Below are 18,676 nucleotides of genomic sequence, written 5' to 3' on the forward strand. Positions count from 1 at the left end.
GACGGGATTCCGCGAGGCTAAATTCAATTCATTCATTGGGCCCGAGACGGCGGGAGTGACGGGTTTACGCGAGTCGCTGGCGGGCAAACGAGAGGCGCTGACTGGTCCCCGCTAGCGTTCCATTGTTGTTGCAACGGGTGGAGAGGTGCCCCTTTTTTGACGGCGATAGTGAAGAGGAAGCGGGAGAGTGATAGGAGGAATAATAGGAGTCGTAGCTGATCAGAATCGCGAGAATAGTATAATAATAATAATTATAATCATGATCATCTTGTCATAGTCCTACGATCCATAGCTTTCCCTTCACCGACTGACGATCAATCAGCCCTAAGACGAACCCCTTCTCCACCCCTGTGTTTCATCGCTTCTGCTCTGCTCTGCTCTGCTCTTCCTCTTCCACACACGCTCTCTTTGTCCGTCTCACACGACATTCATTCTGTCTTGCACCATCCCTACCCACACTCGTTCTTTCATCTAGCCGCATTACAGCCCACATTCTTTCTCCACCATCGAGATCTCGTCGAATCCCATCTGCCCCTGGTTAGCGCCTGCGATCGCAAAGGGACCACTCCAAGCGCCCGGCACGTCAATCACAACTGCATACAACAACTGCAGCGCAGGCCGCTCTGAAACAGCCCTTGTCCTGATCTTCCAGCCGCTGCGTGGAACTTGCGTCAGTTGCGACTCGACCTGGTCCCTTCAACATTCCTTTGTTCGGCCTCCCGCCGTAATGCGCCATTCTCGCCTCTAAAACACCCATTTATTCGGTCGCTCTCTTTTGCCGGAACTTCCATACTTCAGATTTCCCGTCCGTCTCGCCCGTTCGATGCGTGACTTTGCCCGGCTGGTCCGAGGAAAGTCCATATTTATCCATCTGTGATCTCCCCTCCCGTTTGCCCCCTCTCGATCGCTTCCTGGCAGGACCAGGCTCATTCCGACCATGTCTTGCTGTGGAGATCGCGAAAAGGGTCATGCCAAGTTGGAGGAAAAATGGGATTATGTGGTACGTGGGCAATGAAAGTGGACGGTACTTGTGCGTTATTGACTGACAGCTCCAGAATCTGGACGACTTCAAATCCGAATCTTGCTTGACACCCTTTTCCTACTTCTTCCTTTGGGTTTTTCTATTTGTCTCATTGGCTGTCTATGGGGTCGACACGTTCACCGCAGTCAATCTGATCGCCTTCTCCCGATGGGCCGGTCGAATCAAACCGGCCATCCCATTCTACATCTCGCGATGGATCTTTGCTGCTTGTATCCTCTTCTCGTTCGCTCTCTTGGTCTACCGTTGGATGAACGCGATTCGTGCGATGCGCTCGGGCAGCATCACGCGCAGTTATATGGACCCTCTCGCGGTCCGCGTTCAAAGTTTCCGCATCTTTGGCTCCAAAGGCCGTGGCTGGAAGCGATACCTGGTCTTCGCGGAACTGACAAAGAGTAAAAAGGGTGCGGAGTACGTCGCCCTGTACTCGTACTTCTCTTTTCATTCGTGGATGACGACGGTGTTCGCCGATGGGCCGCGGCAGGTCCTTAACGGCATCACCCTGTATTCGGTGGCCAAGATGGATCTTCTCCCGGGGGCCAAAATGCCCATAATGACGACGACGCTTCGGGAATCAGCCAGTTCTTCAACAACCTCCAAATTATGGCCGACGAAAACGTCCTCCAGCTGGTGGTGTTGCTCGGTATGCTCTTCACGGTGGTCATTTGGATCATCTCGGCTTTGAGGCTGGCCTCGGCAATTGTGCTCTACCTGATCTACCTGTTCCACCATATCCCGGCCGAAGATGGTACCCTGACCAGGTATTGTCGCCGCAAGATTAGCACTCGGCTGAAGCGGATTGTGCAGCGCAAAGTCGACAAGGCTCTGCAAAAGGGCTTTATGCTGCAAGAACGCACTCCCACTCAACCGAGTCTGGCGAGTTCAGATACGAAACCGACGCTGCCGTCTCTCGACCAAGACAAGGGTCCAACCGTGGCTACTATATCGCGCAGCACCACCATGACCACGCTGCCGCCTTACACCCGATCAAATTCTTTCGCCCCAGAACAGAACCCTACCCTGCCAAACCTGGAGTCACCTTACTCGCGATCGAATTCTGCTGCCCCAGAGCAGAATCCCACTCTTCCAAACCTGGAGGGCGGCCTTGATTTTAGGCCGCCACTCACTCGAACAACCACTCAGTCATCGGCTTATTCCGAATCGGCTTCGTTGACAGGTCATGCGGCGATGATGGGATACAGCCCTCTGGACCGCCAGAACTCGCCGGCGCCACCAGTTCCTCCTCTGCCGGCCTCCATTCAACCTCCCAGATCTCGAGGTACTCCTGGTCCGCCACCATTTGCCAACGAGTCTGGCCGCAACAGCCCTGGGCCGGGATATCGCAACTTGACCGACAGTACCCCCGGACCTGGCCAATATCGCGCGTTCAGCCCAGTCACCGACCCCTATGCTTCTCAGTCACACGCACCCGGAGCTTCCATTTCTGATGACTACTTTAGTCGAGACGAAAACCCAACTGGCTATGATGCATATGGCGCTCCTGGTGCTGCCTATGGCGGAGAAGATGACTATTACGCCCGATCTGGAACCCCAATGAGCCAACGCGGTACCCCTCGCCCGCAGGCCGGTCCCTACCAAAGATCTTTCACGCCAGCCAGCACAGGGGGAACGCCTCCGCCCATGAGCACTGGCCCCACGGCGCGATCTATGACCCCGGCAAGCTACCGCGGAACCCCTCCCCCGTCATCAGGCGGACCAGCAGTCCGACCACCACCTCGAAATTTCACACCTCTCAGCCAGAGCAGCACCCCGGGTCCTCAACAAGGAGGCAGCAGTAGCGGTGGCGGCGGGTATGCAGCCTATAGCCCAACATCGATGGGCCCACCCCGCCCACCACCATCTCGGCCAATACCAGCCGCGCCATCAGGCTACCAACCCTTCACACGCGCGAACACCGCCTCTCCCTCTGCCATGAACCGCAGTGCCAACAATGGTACTCCCCAGGGATATGGGTTTACTCGCGCAAACACAGACCAGTTCTGAGCTGAGGTGGTGCTGCCAAAAGAAAGAGAAAAAAGAACGTCGTTTTATGAATGACCAACTGCATCGAGCTGGCTCTGTCTACGGTTGTTGTCCCTGATGACCGGATCGGAAGGATTCACACTCTCCCTGTTAATACCCCTTCATGACCAACGAGCGAGTCTGGAGATTGTTGTACATATTCCATACCCACGGGCCTTTTTGTTTTGGCGGTTTGACGGTGTCTATGATGGATCTTTTGCTTGGAATATGATCTGGATCTACCACAGTATTTGATCTTGCTTGGCTTAAATGTCGTAGATGGTCGGTATGTACATGTAGAGTGGTGTTCCCAAAAGTCTGAAACTCGTCACTCACTAGGCGGTAGTTAGAGGTGTCAGACTTTTGGAACACCCTGTTAAGTATGGTTTGTTGCTTCTGCAAATTAACAGGAACATTCAGTTGACTTCATTCCAGCCCCTTGAGTCGCTTTCCCTCCCAATCCTTCTCACACCGACTCTCAATCCTTTTGTTTTGTGGTCCTGGGACCACAATCACGACTAGTTGACTAGTTAGTTGTCTGGTCGCAAGGCTGAGTCAATCTGCTCCGCTCAATCATTCCACAAAAACACTTGCATTTCTTGTATCTGTTACCAGCGCACGAGATGTCATTGTTAGACCTCCCACCGGAGCTGATGGATCTCATCACCCGCGCTCTCCGGTCAGAAGCAGATATCAACGCGCTGGCTCAAACAAGCCGAGGCTTTTACGCTCTCCTGAACAACCGCCTCTACTCGGTCAACATCAACAAGGGCGGCTCTGCACTAGTATGGGCTACCCGCAAAAGACAAATACCGGCAATACAAAAACTTCTGAAGAGCGGTGACATCGATGAGATAGACACTGATCACATTTTCGATGCATTCCTACTCCTGATCAAGGACAATGACTTGGCCACGGTGCAAGTCTTGGTTGACCTGGGTTTCGTCCCAGATATCCCGGACCTTCTAATGGTTGCGGTGGCCCTTGGATATGAGGATATGGTGCGGCTGTTAATCGCCTCGGGTGCTGATCCCACTTGCCCCTACGCTCTCGCCCATGCAGTGGTTTCTGATAGGGTCTCTATTGCAAAACTCCTGCTGGAGAGTGATGCAGATAGAAACTTTCCGCACGAGGACGATGGCCATACCCCGCTCCATGCGGCTGCTCGCGCTGGAAACGAGACCATGACCAAACTTCTATTGGACTACGGTGCCCGCCCATGGGACCGCACCTATCATGGAGATACCCCCATCCACATAGCAATGGCCGAGGGCCACGACGGTGTTGTGAAGATTCTTCACGAAGAAGTAATGTCAACCGAACTACGCGGCTCAGATGGCCGCACTGTTCTACATTGTGCAGCTCTTGTTGGCAGCTTGGATATGGTCAAATATCTGCTGCATCATCGCGCCGATTCAGAAGCGCTCACCGATGAGCTCGAGACGCCTCTGATGCTAGCCTCGGGGGCCGGCTACACAGAAGTCGTCAAGTTTCTCCTTGAGAAGGGGGCATTTACTGAATCGAGGGATCAAGATGGCTGGCGCGCATTGCATAATGCGGCGTGTGGTGGCCGCGCAGATGTAGTGCGGGTTTTGCTGGAGCATGGGGTGGACAAGCAGCCCTTGAGCACATCGACTCCTCCGGAGACACCGCTTCAGCAAGCTGCACTGAAGGGACATCTGGGCGTTGTGAAGCTTATGCTTGAATATGGAGTTGAGGTAGACGCTGCTGCCCTGGAAACGGCCAAAGTAAAAGGTCACCAAGCTGTGGTTGAGGTATTAGAAATTGGGGGAGGTGATTCCTAAATCCATTAGCTATCTGATTGAAATAAAAGCTATGGAACCTGCTTTATAGTCGTATAGTTAGTTAGCAAAGCAAGTTGTATATACCTCCCTCGGTAGTTGGATGGTTAACTATACTAATTTCTGCCTGAGGCAACACATGCGACGGGCCAGATAATCCCCGATGATCTTCTTATCTTCCCCGTTGCATCACCCTCACTCTCCTTCTCCCTTGCAGCTGCAGACGCCTGATACGTCGCCACCAACTGAATCGGTCGCGCCTACATGCTTTTGCCGTAGTCGAACCCTCGCCAAGCTTGATCGCGCCACGGCTTTCGTCCTTCCGATCTGCGACGCGGCCCTGGATAATGCACGTCGAGATATCTCCGCAGTCGTCCGGATGAATGGTGAACATCGACAAGTCAAGCCCCGCGCGTTGACTTTACCAGACACCATGAGTGCTATCTCAAAGGGTAGTCAGGACGCTGCTGGGAACAGACTGGATAACGGATTTAATGGGAATGCGAAGTCTTCTGGGAAAGATGCAACGTCACCGCATCCACCGGACAAGGATAGCATGGAAACTTCAGCCTGGCCCGATATTCCTGCAGACGAGGAAGATATGACACGAGAGTTTGACTTGAAGGACCCCATCGAAGCGAATGGCACATCCTCGTCGGACTGGCACTCCACGAATGGGATCCATAAAGAGTTCCAGCCAGCGGAATCGCCGGACCAAGGTCTGGGAATCCTCATCGAACATACCCATGACGATACAACGAATACTGGTCGGTCATCGGTCGTGGATGTTTTGGAAGGCCAGAAGATCACGGCGGCCCTGGCAGAGCTGACCAGGGACGGGTCATCGCAACCGGCCGGAGAAAAGGAAAAAGTGATAAAACTATCTCCAGCGAAGATCCAGGAACTCACGTCGTCACCGGACTCGATTCCCTACCGCGTTGCAACACCAGAGGCAGAGACCGGCAGAAGAGTGGTTTCGGATTACGCCTACATCAATGGTGTAATTTCTCGACCCGAGTTACCGGATAACGAACAAGCACCTACCAGTGCACAGACAAATGTCACGGATAGCGCACTGGAGACTCGGCCAGGTAAAGATATCCTCCTTGAAGAAGCATCTGCACCAGCGAGCCCGGTGACCACTCGGCAACCCATTCCTCCATCTGCTCGGAATCGACCCCAAACATCACGCACCTTTTCAACACCTGCTTCTTTGCGACGGCCATTACCTCTTTCACCTAACAATGAACGGTTGGCACAAACTTGGGCTTCACGGCCAAAACAAGACCGGCCCACAACAAATCATATGGATCGCGAGTCCAAGGGCCATCTCGGCCCGTCGCCCCAGATCATTGAGACGCCCATGTCCTCTCCACTGCCACCATACCCACTGCCACCCGTTTCAATACCTACATACCTCCAGCTCGAGCTCGCGTCGGGTCGCCCATCTCCATTGTATATTCATCGCTCTGCAACAAGCGACTTTCCTTACGAATCGGCACATGTGAAGCTTGAGAGGCTGATGAACTTTCTTCGACTGCCTCTAGAATTGGAGCAGGTGCTCTGGTTTGGCGCCCTCGCGTGTCTCGATTCATGGCTCCACTCGTTCACCATTCTCCCTCTTCGATTCGCCAAAGCTGTCTATATATTGGTCGAGTCTTGGGTGATGAACCTGGAAGCTGAAATTCGATTTATCTGGAACTTCGTTCTAAATGGAGTTGGACGAGTCTGGCAAAGAAAGACCCAATCGTCTACGGACCATGCAGATGAAAGACGAGGAAGCGAGCCCGACGCAACCCATCGACTAGCATCTAGCTCCTCGGTGGCGCCAGAATCTACTTCGGTAGACCGAGAATTCAAGCATCGGCACAGAGACTCTTCACGGAGACACCGTCCTTCCGAGGCTCGCAAGCATCATCACCATCATCGAAGGCAGAAATCGATGCCTTCGGCGTTGCTACCCGATGACAAGGCCGATATATTGACTGGCCTTCTCATGGTAGCCACTTGTTGTGGTTTGATGTATTTCGATGCGAGTCGGATGTATCACTGGATTCGAGGACAGGCGGCTATTAAGTTGTACGTGATTTACAACGTGTTGGAAGTGAGTGACCGGCTGTTGGCTGCTATTGGACAGGATGTCCTTGAGTGTCTCTTCTCACGGGAAGCACTTGAACGGCGACCTGATGGACGCAGCAAGATTTTTCGTCCTTTCGGGCTATTTTTGCTTGCCCTGGTCTATACCGTGACACATTCCATATCACTCTTTTACCAGGTCATGACACTCAACGTGGCAGTGAACGCGTACTCCAACGCTCTGATCACGCTACTCATGTCAAATCAGTTCGTGGAGATCAAATCTACCGTCTTCCGCAAGTTTGAGAAAGAAAATCTCTTCCAACTCACCTGCGCGGACGTCGTGGAGCGATTCCAACTCTGGCTGATGCTCACCATTATTGCCTCTCGCAATATCGTGGAACAAGGGGCGTTCAACTTCGTTGGTGACCTGGGGCTCGGATCCAGCCTTTCCAGCCAGTCCTCGTCCACTGCCACCAACAGCACACCTCTGTCAACACCGCCTCGGACCGCTTCGTCTATCATACCTCAATCTTTCACCTTCTTTCCCTCGTCAATCCTGTCGTCTCTGAGCAATGCCAATTCTTTCCTCCCGATGCTGGCACAAGTTCTGGGCCCCTTTATGGTGGTTCTTGGGTCGGAGATGCTTGTGGATTGGCTAAAGCATGCCTACATCAACAAGTTTAACAACACTCGTCCCGCCATATATGGCCGGTTCCTTGACTTGCTCGCCAAAGACTACTACACCAATGCCTTTGGCGATCATAATCTCACCCGCCGTCTTGGTCTCCCTGTCATCCCGCTGTCCTGCCTGTTTGTCCGGGTCTCCGTGCAAACATACCAGATGTTCCTCGCCTCCCTGCTACCCCAGCATCCCTCGTCCACCGCAATGGGTTCCGCCTCTCTTTCAACCATCCACGATCATTACGCCCCGGTGCCCATCCCGTCCGCACCGCCTTTGAGTCTGCGGACCCTTCTGCCCGCCTCCGCCGCGCACTTCAATACCTTCGTCCGCACCGTCCTCGCCAACCTCATCCCTACCCCCGCGCAGTCAGTGCAGATCTTCACCGTCATCCTGATCATCACTGGATTTGTGGTCCTGCTCATTCTCAAGATCCTCCTGGGCATGGTCCTTCTTGCCTTCTCCCGCTCCCGCTATCGTAAGATGAACGGATCTGAAAACGAGGCCCCGCCTGCCCATTCCTCGTCTCATGCTCAGACAGCCAATGGATCTTCGGCTCCACGCCAGCGCGAGTTTGCTGTGGAAGGCAGTCGCCGTGTCGGCGGCTGGGGCATGGTGGAAGTGGGCGATGAGAGGCGTCGATGGATTTATGCGGATGACCCTGACGGTCTCCGGCGCCTCAAGGAGAAAGAAGAGCGAGACAAGAATAAGGACGGGGATATGAATATCGACCATGTGCAGCGGTATGAGATGGTTGCTAAGAAGATTTGGTAGTGAGTAGGCGGTTTGGTGATTTCGTGTAATCTAGATGCATCTGTGATGTCTTGTTGTATAGCATAGTAAGCGCCATAATCATCATGAATTTTTCAATATTAGAGCTATTGCGCTATGCATAATAATGTATCAACATCTCCATCATACAAAACACCACCATCTCATTCAAGACGGCAGATTCCAAATGAAATCTAGGCCACCCCCCTCATACATAGGAAACTGCCCGCCGCTACTGCTGATCCCAAACGGGGCCATGGAAGGATCAAATGGAAGCGAAAGCCACTCGTCACCCGCCATGTCATTCAACGAAGGCATGAACCCCAGCTCGGGCGTCAAATCCTGCGACGCAGGCGTGCCCATCGGATTTGCACGCTCTGCATTAGTATTGCTGGTATGATCCGGCCAAGGCGGAGGACCCATCGAGGATCGTCGCGTTGTGCCTCGACTGTTTTTCATGACTTTCGACGATGCCAGGAGATTGCGCCGTAAGCGCGAGACGTGCATGTCTAACAGGGCTGCGTAGCGGGTACTCAGGTGGACGTCGTCAAGGGCATTGGACTTGAGCGCATCGATTGCTTTTTCCAGAATCTCCAGCGCCTCTTGGAGCTTTGCATGCCGCGTGCCGAGACTGAGCGCCTTCATCAGGAAGATCGAGGCGCTGGTGATGCGCAGCACAATGCGCACCGGCGAGAAACGCAGCGCCCCTGCCTCGGCCAGATGGGTCACTTTCTGGAGAATCTGGCAGCATCCGTCGATGACTTCCTGGATGTATTCGTAATCTGTGGGGTCGATGGTCATAGGCCGCATTTCGTCGAAGTGGTTTGGCTCTGTGTCTGCCACGGCGCGTTCCACGACGGCCTGCATGCCCACTGAGTGAGTGTACACGCGCACGAAGTTGTATTCGATGAAGAGGTCGTTGTAGAATGCTTTGTCCAGGACTTGGGGCTGCAGGTACTTGTCCTTCCACTGGTTGAGCAGCGGCCGGAAATGTTCTAGAAGGCCAACGTATCGGCCCGTAAGCAGCTGTTGTCGCGAGAAGACGGCTGATGGGAAGAACATGTCCGTCACTGATTTGGCGAGCTTGGTTAACTCGATCCACGAGTCCATGAACGTGAGCCAGGTGTTGCCTGGTTGGCTGAGTCCGCGGGGTCGGCGGCCTCCCAGGATGGCGTGGTTGAGAGACTGCGGGATTGGAGACATGCATCCTATGCGCCAGGCGAGCTGGTTGATATACACGTATAGAAGACGCTGGACGCGCTGTCTGCGCAGGGTCATTTGGTCAGCCCATTGCTGTTCTTCTTCGGTGGAACACTGAATATCGCTATTGTCATTGTCGAAGATGCCCAGTTCATGTGCAAGAGAGAGCCCGCACCCGAGAAGCATCCAGGACATCTGGTCTGATCTCCTGGCGGGCTCGATCATATCTTCCACCCATCGGCTCGCGGAGTTATTGTCTCCGTTCCCTGAATGTTTCGAATCCAGGCAGGGAGAGATCAGATCGTCATCCCACCCGTCCGTTTCAGGAGGAAAATGTAGGGAGCGAGGATGCCACTCCGACATGAGAAGAAGTGCTTCGACGGTCCCCAGGCTTCGGACTTTGGACTTGGTGGACTTTTCTTGACCGAAGATGAGTCGCATCGTTAACTGTTGGCAATGCTGCCAGAGTCGGTGGTGAATGAAAAAGTTTCTGGATTCGCCGCCTGCCCCGGGCAGAATATGATATCGAGAAGAAATCATAAGTATGGTACAGCATAACACCGGCTCTCGAGAGATTAGCAAGTAGTGATTATTATGATTGGCGTAGAAATCAGTCAAAATTGGGGAGAGCCAAGACATGTTCTTGAAGAACCTGGCAGTAGTGTTAGCTATGAGCATGGAAAAGATATCCCGAGCGGCTTACATATCAATAAAGGTGACAGCCTCTCGAGCAGTAAACCAGCCCTGTTTCACGAATCGACATGCTTCCCATATATCCAAGGTCTCTCTTGCAGCATCGGAAATTTCTACAGGGCGTCTAACCGTGGGCATCGGCTCAAAGACCGCGGGACTGTCGTAATTCCTGGGAGTTGTTCGTTTTTTAGGCCCCAAAGACGCATTCCCAGAAGTTGACTCGGGCGTTGTGTCATTCAGGTGATTTTCTTGGTCATGCGCAGTTGCAGCCTCGAACAAGATGTTCAGTGCATCGTTGCCACTTGCGACGACCGTCCGCATCATCGAGCTTGCCAGGGTGGAGTTGGACCGGTGTCGATTATTGGGATCATATGATTGTGACGGTGAGTTGTCGGTGTGGCCATTTTGGTCCGTAGCAATGGGCTCTCGGCCTCTTGAATCTAAGGGTGTCTGTCTCTGAGGCCGGGCGAAGGTCCATCCTGGCGGGAATGGACTTGTCGCACTTGGAGTATACGGCTCGCCAGCGGGAGTTAATTGTGGGTTGTGGTAGGTCGAGTTACCAGCTGGCGCAGCGCCATGATATGAATGCTGGATATTCGACTGGTCCAGAGCAGTATGTGAGTTTGTGTTCGCATGTTGAGGCGAGACACCATCATCATTTTCCTCAGATGACCGAGCTGCATCACTGTTAGCACGCACCCTAGAGACTAGAAGCGGAAACCAACCTCGCTTGCGAGACCTCTCCCAAGCGCGCTTCTCCGGAAAAACACACTGCCTCAGCTCCCTCCGGCATCTCGCACAAGGTGGACCGATAGGTAAACCATCCGGGCCGGTACCCAGGTCGCACTTGGCCTTGCGTTGCCGACAAGGAATGCATGCCTTGTAGGTTCGCTGGTAGGGCCGGTCCGGGCGGGCTGGCCGAGTTCCGTCATCCATGCTGAACGGGCCGTCGCTGTGCGGCTGGATCAGGGAGAACTTGGTAATGAATTCTCCGTAGTGTGGAGAGTGAGTGGATGAATGTTGCAAACTCACTCCGGTCGCTACTGCTAGTACTGTCACCGGCCTGTCTGGCTCGTTGGTCGAGACTCAATTGGAGCCTTTGGAGGTTGCAATGCGGTTGTCGTGGCTGTGGGCTTTAGCCGCCGGTATCCGATGCTGACCGCTCAGCAGTTCAGGCTTACAACAGACGCGCTTGGTCTGTTTATGCAACAACATTGAATGCTGGGGTCAGAGATATTATTCGCAGAATACTACTTGTTTACTACATGTAGGTGCCATATATTGCTAAGCATTGTTTCTACTTGAATGGTTACACACTGCGTGTAGCGGGCCACATGGAAATCTACTTATCTAGCTATACCTCGGTATCCTGCAGGAGCTTGCATGCAATGCACGACATAATACTAATACAATCGTCATTTTATTCAAGCCTCCGACATTGTTAAATTTAATATCGACAATTAGAATAGGTTACTTGCACTAAACATGAGATTCGTGAGGATGGGCTCAGCAGAAGATTCTTTAGTACTAAGCGGCCCATCATCGCACGTACAATACGACAATCATGGAGATATTTCCTAACAGACGGCGATGGATTCTTTCAAAAACAGGTTATTGGCTCCATATGAACACAGAAGGAATTGAATGCAGGCTGAATTTCAAGATGTGAGTACTCAGATGATTATGACGGGGCTGGTCAATACGAAAGAATTGGCGTTCCCGAATAGCTTTAGTTTCAGTGTTATCAGGGGCGCACCACCGACCGTTGTAGCATTGCAGACTGCCGAGTGGAACGGTTTGGCTGTTACTAAATTATCGAATTATGCGCTACCTCTGGTCGATGCGCTGGATGAGCTCTTTCTCAATGCGACGATCGCACTGATGGGTTCTTATCTAGGCAGCATGTCATTTATTCCCACTCATCAAGTTGCAAATCAAGGTTGAGATGCCCAATGCAATGGCTAATTCTCGAGGCCAAATTATGCATCACTGTACACCCCCTGAGACGTTTGTGGCCATCTTTCCATCCTACAGCATCTTGGTATGCTCTCGCTTGATCCTCCGGCTCTCCTATGGAGTCAGCATAGCCCTCACCCTTCTCAGCATTGCCTCTATCATCTCTCCGTCGTACCTATGGTGGTTCTCGCACGAACAAACTTTCTACAATTCTCCGAGTTTCTCACGCCATCTCTTTTTCTGCTCCGGTCATGACCACTGATGCGGACGGCAAAGACCCAACCCCAGACTATGTGAATAGCCTGATCGTATCGTTCCCGGGTGATTATCCATTTGTTTCTGAGGAGGTACCGATGCAGGTCTATGGAGATCCCCAAAAAGCTGTATGATCCCGAGGCAAGGCTATGGATTATGTATCTTTAGAGTCGGAGATGAGGTAGATTATAACGGTGAAACCCTTTCTCGTGCTAGAAAGAATTTACACAGACGGAATAATCTAATAGGTCCCCCTTTTAACCATGAACGAGAAATAGATTGGTTATTATTATTATTAATAGCTCCCGGTAAGAAGTTGTCCGAGTATCCCCGTCCGGCGCAAAGCGGCTACCTCCCCCAGCTCGGCCCCGGAACTCATTCCGCGGTTGTATTCACGCCAACTATAAACCCATACGCCAGTCACAAAGGCTAAACATCTCACCACTTGTCCAAACATGGCCGACATAATCACGCTCTACACCTACTTCCGCTCGTCCTGCTCAGCGCGGGTTCGCATAGCCCTCCATCTTAAGGGCCTCGCCTTCACACCCGTCTACGTCAATCTCCTCAAAGGCGAGCAATCCTCCGCCGAGCACAAAGAAATCAATCCCTCAGGGACCGTCCCAGCACTCGTGGTTAAGCGGGCCTCTGCCAAGCCCGTGACAATCACCCAGTCTCTCGCCGCACTGGAATATCTCGACGAAGCATTCCCAAACACACCATCCCTTCTCCCCTCAGACCCGGAAACTCGCGCTACAGTGCGCAGTCTCGCATCTATTATTGCCTGCGATGTCCAGCCCGTGACGAACCTCAAGATCCTGAAGCGCGTGGCCCCGCTCGGCGCGGATCGGGAGGGCTGGTCCAGGGATTTGATTGAAGATGGCCTGCGCGCGTATGAGGTTATTGCTGCCAAGTCGGCGGGCAAGTTTAGTGTTGGGGATACGATCTCCTTGGCGGATGTGTGTCTGGTTCCGGCGGCCTGGGGTGCTGAGCGGATAGGCGTGGATTTGAAGGCGTTTCCGGTTGTGAATGAGATTGTGCGGCATTTGGAGGAGGAGAGTGCGGTAAAGTCGGGGCATTGGAGGAATCAGAAGGATACGCCAGAGGAATTCAGGGTAAAGCAGTAGGGATAAGGGCTTGATTCATTCCACTATTGCAGCAAGCGAGTTTATGGATGATTGATGCCAGTGATTCGTGTAATTAATTCATTGCGAAGGTTCTATTTACGACCCATCAACGTGACTTCCATTCTTTTTCATTTCATCTCGTTAAAGCTGGAGGGCAGGCAAGATGGTGCCGGCACAATCACCGAAACCGACATAGTTCCCTTCGGAGCCAGCCACGCCGCGCAGAACAACCGTGTCGCCATCCTCGAGGAACAGACGCTCAGAGCCATCCTCCAGCTTCAGCGGGGTCTTGCCATTGGTCTGTTCCAGCAGACTGCCCTGTGTCTTGGGCTCCGTGCCCGAAATAGTACCCGAGCCCAGCAAGTCACCGGTGTTCATATTACAGCCCGTGATGGTGTGGTGAGCGAGCATCTGAGGGAAGGAGAAGAGGAGGTTGCGAGCATTGGTCTTCGAGATGGTCGTAGGCTTACCGCCCTTGTTGGTCAGCTCGACTTCGAGGGCGATATCAAAGGCGCTGGCCGCGTTCTTCTCGCGCAGATACGGCAACAGAGACTCGCGGTTTCCTGGTTCCAGGCCGGTGGTACGGAAAGGCTCGAGAGCATCAATTAGGACCACCCAGGGCGTGATGGTCGTGCCAAAGTTCTTGGCATTGAATGGGCCCAGTGGGACGTACTCCCAGGCCTGAATGTCACGCGCAGACCAGTCATTCATGAGAACTAGGCCGAAGATGTGGTCTTCGGCCTCCTCAATTGGAACAGGCTTGCCGAGATCATTGGGCGTGCTGACGAAGGCGGCAAGTTCCAGCTCAATATCAAGGCGCTTGCACGGCGAGAACGTCGGCACTTTGGGGGTAGCGGCCGGGTTGGCCAGGATCTGGCCATTGGGGCGGTGCAGAGGCGTGCCCGAAGTCACAACCGATGAGGCACGGCCGTGGTAACCCACGGGAAGGTGCTTGTAGTTAGGCTGCAGGGCGTTGTCCGGCCCACGGAAGAGCACGCCAATGTTGTAAGCGTGGTTCAGACCGGCATAGAAATCGGTGTAGTCGCCAATCTGCATCGGGACGTGATTGGTGACCTGCGACAGGGGCAGCAGGGCCGACTGCTGCAGCGAGGCATTGTCTTTCAGGACCTGGGGGAACTGGGTGTCGGCGCGGAAGACATTCTGCAGATACTCGCGCACCTGGCGGTGCACGGGGCGTCCCAACGCCGCGAAGGCATTCAGAGTGGGCTGGTTGAACACGCCCAGGTGCTGCTGGATAGCGGGGAGCTGTGCAAATCCGCCGGACGAGGCGAAAGCGCTCAGGTTGAGGGCATAGTCGCCGACGGCAACCGCGGGGACCCGGGAAGCGGACTGGGCTGAGATGATGCCGAAGGGGATGTTGGCCAGCGAGAAGGGCGAGTTCTTGGGAATCTGGAGCCACGACGCCATGATGAAAAGATGTATTTGTGTGTGTGAACCGTCGGGAAATAATGTTTACAGGCGCGTGGCACTTTAGTACTTAACTGCGGGTTGTTGCGCTCGCCCATTCCGGCACAGCGGAAACCGTCCGCTCCGGGATTGTATGGATTGGGTGCGATGTAAGGAGGCTATGACGCGATTCCCTTTTTCCGACCATCGTATCTGATCGGTAAATAAAATAATAACAAGTGCGATCAGCCTAGAGAATAGCTCTCGAATTATTAATCTAGCAAAACCGACAGTCTCTGACAATTTATTATGGTGGGAAGATGAATTAATCATAATGATGTCGGAGGTGGGATGGGGCGTGTAGATTGCACCCATCTAGACCAAAGTGACCATCATCTCTAGGACAACCCCGCTTAGTCCCGGCAATCATGAATTCCGCGGTTGCGGACATGTGTTGCCGCGATGATGATAGTATTATAGGCGAGTAACAGACGGGCTCAACTTCAGCAATACTCTCTCCAATCATGCCCGTCACTAACTTCGCCCATCCGGATCCCTACGCTTACCAGACGGGTTTCGACTCGTACCACGAGTATGTGTCATAGATTCATCTGTTGGGATCTAGCTACTAACCACGACCAGGACCGAGGCCGTCAAAGGCGCCCTCCCCATCGGCCAGAACTCGCCGCAAAAGGCACCGTATGGTCTCTACGCTGAGAAACTCTCAGGCACTGCATTCACGGCACCGCGCCACGAGAACAAGCAGACATGGGTCTATCGCACCATTCCCGCCGCCGCGCACGAGAACTTCACTGCTGAAGATGCGGCCTCGTATCATACTAGCATGACCACTGAAACGCACAAGCTGCACCACATCCCCAACCAGCTACGCTGGAACCCCTTTGACCTCGACGAGAAAGTTGACTGGGTACATGGTCTGCACCTGGTTGCCGGCGCCGGTGACCCCACCCTCAAGCAAGGCATGGGTATCTTGCTCTATGCCGCCGGAAAGGATATGGGCAAGGAAGCCTTTTATTCGGCAGATGGCGATTTCCTGATTGTGCCGCAGCACGGTGTGCTGGATATCCAGACGGAGCTGGGCCGTATTCTTTTGCGTCCGAATGAGATCTGCGTCATTCCCCGCGGTGTTCGGTAAGAACTCTCCCGCAATGCCTCCGATCCATATTGTTAATCCCCTATTAGATACCGTGTGACCCTCCCCTCCGGCCCCGTTCGAGGCTATATCTGTGAGCTGTACCAGGGCCACTACCAGCTTCCCGAACTCGGGCCCATCGGCTCGAACTGCCTCGCCAATGCGCGTGATTTCCAAGCGCCCGTCGCTGCTTTCGACGACGAGGAAGAGCGCAGCGAGTACAGACTGTACAGCAAGTTCAACAACACGCTCTTCTCTGCACGCCAGGACCACACGCCCTTCGATGTGGTCGCCTGGCACGGCAATTACTACCCGTTCAAGTATGACCTCGGCCGGTTCAACACCATCGGATCGATCTCATTCGACCACCCCGATCCTTCGATCTTCACCGTGCTCACCGGTCCTTCGGACCATGTGGGCACTGCCATTGCGGACTTTGTTATCTTCCCGCCTCGTTGGCTGGTCGCAGAGGGGACCTTCCGTCCGCCGTGGTATCACCGCAACACGATGTCCGAGTTCATGGGTCTGATCTGCGGAAACTACGACGCGAAGACGGGCGGTGGGTTCCAGCCCGCAGGTGCTAGTCTGCACAATGTCATGAGCGCTCACGGGCCGGACTCGGCTGCCTTTGAGGGAGCGAGCAATGCGGAGCTGAAGCCGCAGAAGATCGGAGATGGGAGCTTGGCGTTCATGTTTGAGAGGTATGTTGGCTTCCATTGCTGTCAAGGATGCACTTTGCTGACCCGGGTATTTATTAGCTCTCTCATGGTTGGCGTCTCGGAGTGGGGATTGAAGACCTGCCAGAAAGTGCAGGAGGAGTATAATGAGCATAGCTGGAAGCCTCTTAAGCGGCATTTCGTGAACCCAGAAAAGAAGGCCTAATTGAGATGGCCAAAGATAAGGAAAAGTGATGCGTGTATGCAGGCTCTTAGTGAAATAGTCTAACACAATACGGGATACCTTTGAGAGCCAATCACTAGCACCTCCGATGGTAACGATCGAGAAATATATAAATGACTGGCAAGTGAACTGTTGTAAAAAGATAGACATGTTCTTCTTTGTATATTTTCACAATGCATCTGATCACTGGCTTCTCAGGCAGATCATGCGGTCACGGTTTGGGTTGCCTAAACCTGACCATACTCGAAAGGAATTTGGGTATTCAACGAACATATCCAGTGGATATTCTGTGAGAGGCAAAAGAACGCGTCTCTCGGAATATCGACTTGTTTATCGTGAGAGCTAAAACTAGTCAATACTAGCGTAAGGCCTCCATACCCTCCCTGCCTGCTTATTACCTGCTTACCATATTTCGGCCCTTCTGCAGAAATATAAAATCCGAGTCCTCTGAGGCTCCCCGCGACCCCGCTCCACGCATCTTGGAAGAAGCTATTGACTGCGAACCGATACATCTCAACCATCGAGCCACGGATTCCCCTTGCTCCAACTTGTCAAACCCCATCGACTGAATTCTTGGAATCAAAACAGTTCTGAAAAAAATAAATAAACAAAATGAACATTGACATTGTTCAAGGCAGAGACCTCGAATTCATCCCACCACCCCTCAAGCACCGCGGCGACGGCCTCGCTTTTAAAAACCTTTTCCGCGGTGAAGATGGCACGCCTGAGAACTATTACCTCGCGTTAGCGCGGCAAGCTGACTTCTACTCCCCCCGCCACAAGCACAACTTCGACCAGTTCCGATACGCCGTGCGGAACGACGTCTCCATCGGCCCGGATATGCTACTGCGCGAAGGCGAGCTGTGCTATCACCCCGAAGCCGTGCACTACGGGCCACAGAAAGATGAGGGCGGAGACCGCGATGTCCTCGTCCTACAGTTCGGCGGAGCCAGCGGGCAAGGATATTTGTCGTTTGACCAACTGGCGGCTGCGCAGGCAGCGTTGAAAGAGAAGGGCCGCTTCGAAGGGGGCAGGTACTATGCCGAGAACGACGGTGCTACTTCCGAGGGTAAAGATGGCTATGAAGCGCTCTGGGAATACTTTAACCACCGGCCACTGGTATACGCCGAACCTCGATTCGACAAACCGATCATCGTCAAGCCGAAGGGTTTCGCCTGGAAGCCATGCGCCGGTTCTGGCAAGGGGATTTTCAAGAAGACGCTTGGAGTGTTCACTGAACGGGAGACGCGCGTGCAGATAGTGAAGATCGTTGCTGGGAACGAATGGCTTGTTCGGGCCCAGGATGCGACCCAGCTGCTGTACGTGCTACAAGGGAGGGGTGTTGCATCTCAGCCGGAGGCGGGAGGTATACCGGTGACGTTTGACGAGGAGAGCGCTATCCGCCTGAAGCGGAATTCAAATGCCGTTGCTCTTTCAGCCGATAGGGACGTCGAGATCATGCATTTTATTCTACCTACGTTGTCCTAGGCACAGACAGCAGAAATATGATTTATCGTATATACACTGTTTTGAAGATAGCACTGTGGGCCAAGATATTTAGATGGAAAGATCCACCAGTATAGATCATGTTCA

General features: G+C 53.3%; 8 protein-coding genes across 8 annotated transcripts; 6 read left to right on the plus strand and 2 right to left on the minus strand.

Moving 5' to 3' along the window:
• Nucleotides 1-937: 937 nt before the first annotated feature.
• On the plus strand, nt 938-3,043 carry N7474_002731 (uncharacterized protein; the record flags this gene model as incomplete). The annotated part of the gene is made up of 3 exons (XM_057194146.1): nt 938-1,000; nt 1,056-1,550; nt 1,622-3,043. The coding sequence occupies 3 exons, from the start codon at nt 938-940 to the stop codon at nt 3,041-3,043; spliced, it is 1,980 nt and encodes a 659-aa protein (XP_057055501.1).
• A 641-nt stretch (nt 3,044-3,684) lies between these two features.
• N7474_002732 (ankyrin repeat domain-containing protein) lies at nt 3,685-4,866 on the plus strand (the record flags this gene model as incomplete). Its single annotated transcript, XM_057194147.1, has 1 exon — nt 3,685-4,866. The coding sequence occupies one exon, from the start codon at nt 3,685-3,687 to the stop codon at nt 4,864-4,866; it is 1,182 nt and encodes a 393-aa protein (XP_057055502.1).
• A 160-nt stretch (nt 4,867-5,026) lies between these two features.
• On the plus strand, nt 5,027-8,395 carry N7474_002733 (TAPT1 family protein; the record flags this gene model as incomplete). Its single annotated transcript, XM_057194148.1, has 1 exon — nt 5,027-8,395. One exon carries the CDS (start codon nt 5,027-5,029, stop codon nt 8,393-8,395), a length of 3,369 nt encoding a protein of 1,122 aa, XP_057055503.1.
• Nucleotides 8,396-8,560: 165 nt separating this feature from the next.
• N7474_002734 (uncharacterized protein) lies at nt 8,561-11,221 on the minus strand (the record flags this gene model as incomplete). Its single annotated transcript, XM_057194149.1, has 3 exons — nt 8,561-10,244; nt 10,296-10,962; nt 11,011-11,221. The coding sequence occupies 3 exons, from the start codon at nt 11,219-11,221 to the stop codon at nt 8,561-8,563; spliced, it is 2,562 nt and encodes an 853-aa protein (XP_057055504.1).
• A 1,730-nt stretch (nt 11,222-12,951) lies between these two features.
• maiA (maleylacetoacetate isomerase MaiA) lies at nt 12,952-13,623 on the plus strand (the record flags this gene model as incomplete). Its single annotated transcript, XM_057194150.1, has 1 exon — nt 12,952-13,623. The coding sequence occupies one exon, from the start codon at nt 12,952-12,954 to the stop codon at nt 13,621-13,623; it is 672 nt and encodes a 223-aa protein (XP_057055505.1).
• A 141-nt stretch (nt 13,624-13,764) lies between these two features.
• Nucleotides 13,765-15,051, minus strand: fahA (fumarylacetoacetate hydrolase FahA; the record flags this gene model as incomplete). The annotated part of the gene is made up of 1 exon (XM_057194151.1): nt 13,765-15,051. One exon carries the CDS (start codon nt 15,049-15,051, stop codon nt 13,765-13,767), a length of 1,287 nt encoding a protein of 428 aa, XP_057055506.1.
• Nucleotides 15,052-15,554: 503 nt separating this feature from the next.
• On the plus strand, nt 15,555-17,065 carry hmgA (putative homogentisate 1,2-dioxygenase (HmgA); the record flags this gene model as incomplete). Its single annotated transcript, XM_057194152.1, has 4 exons — nt 15,555-15,622; nt 15,673-16,182; nt 16,234-16,884; nt 16,942-17,065. 4 exons carry the CDS (start codon nt 15,555-15,557, stop codon nt 17,063-17,065), a joined length of 1,353 nt encoding a protein of 450 aa, XP_057055507.1.
• Nucleotides 17,066-17,695: 630 nt separating this feature from the next.
• N7474_002738 (uncharacterized protein) lies at nt 17,696-18,571 on the plus strand (the record flags this gene model as incomplete). Its single annotated transcript, XM_057194153.1, has 1 exon — nt 17,696-18,571. One exon carries the CDS (start codon nt 17,696-17,698, stop codon nt 18,569-18,571), a length of 876 nt encoding a protein of 291 aa, XP_057055508.1.
• Nucleotides 18,572-18,676: the final 105 nt, after the last annotated feature.

This window comes from Penicillium riverlandense, assembly GCF_028828495.1.
Source record: "Penicillium riverlandense strain IBT 135883 chromosome Unknown utg000002l_segment0_segment0, whole genome shotgun sequence".
Lineage (NCBI taxonomy): Eukaryota > Fungi > Ascomycota > Eurotiomycetes > Eurotiales > Aspergillaceae > Penicillium > Penicillium riverlandense.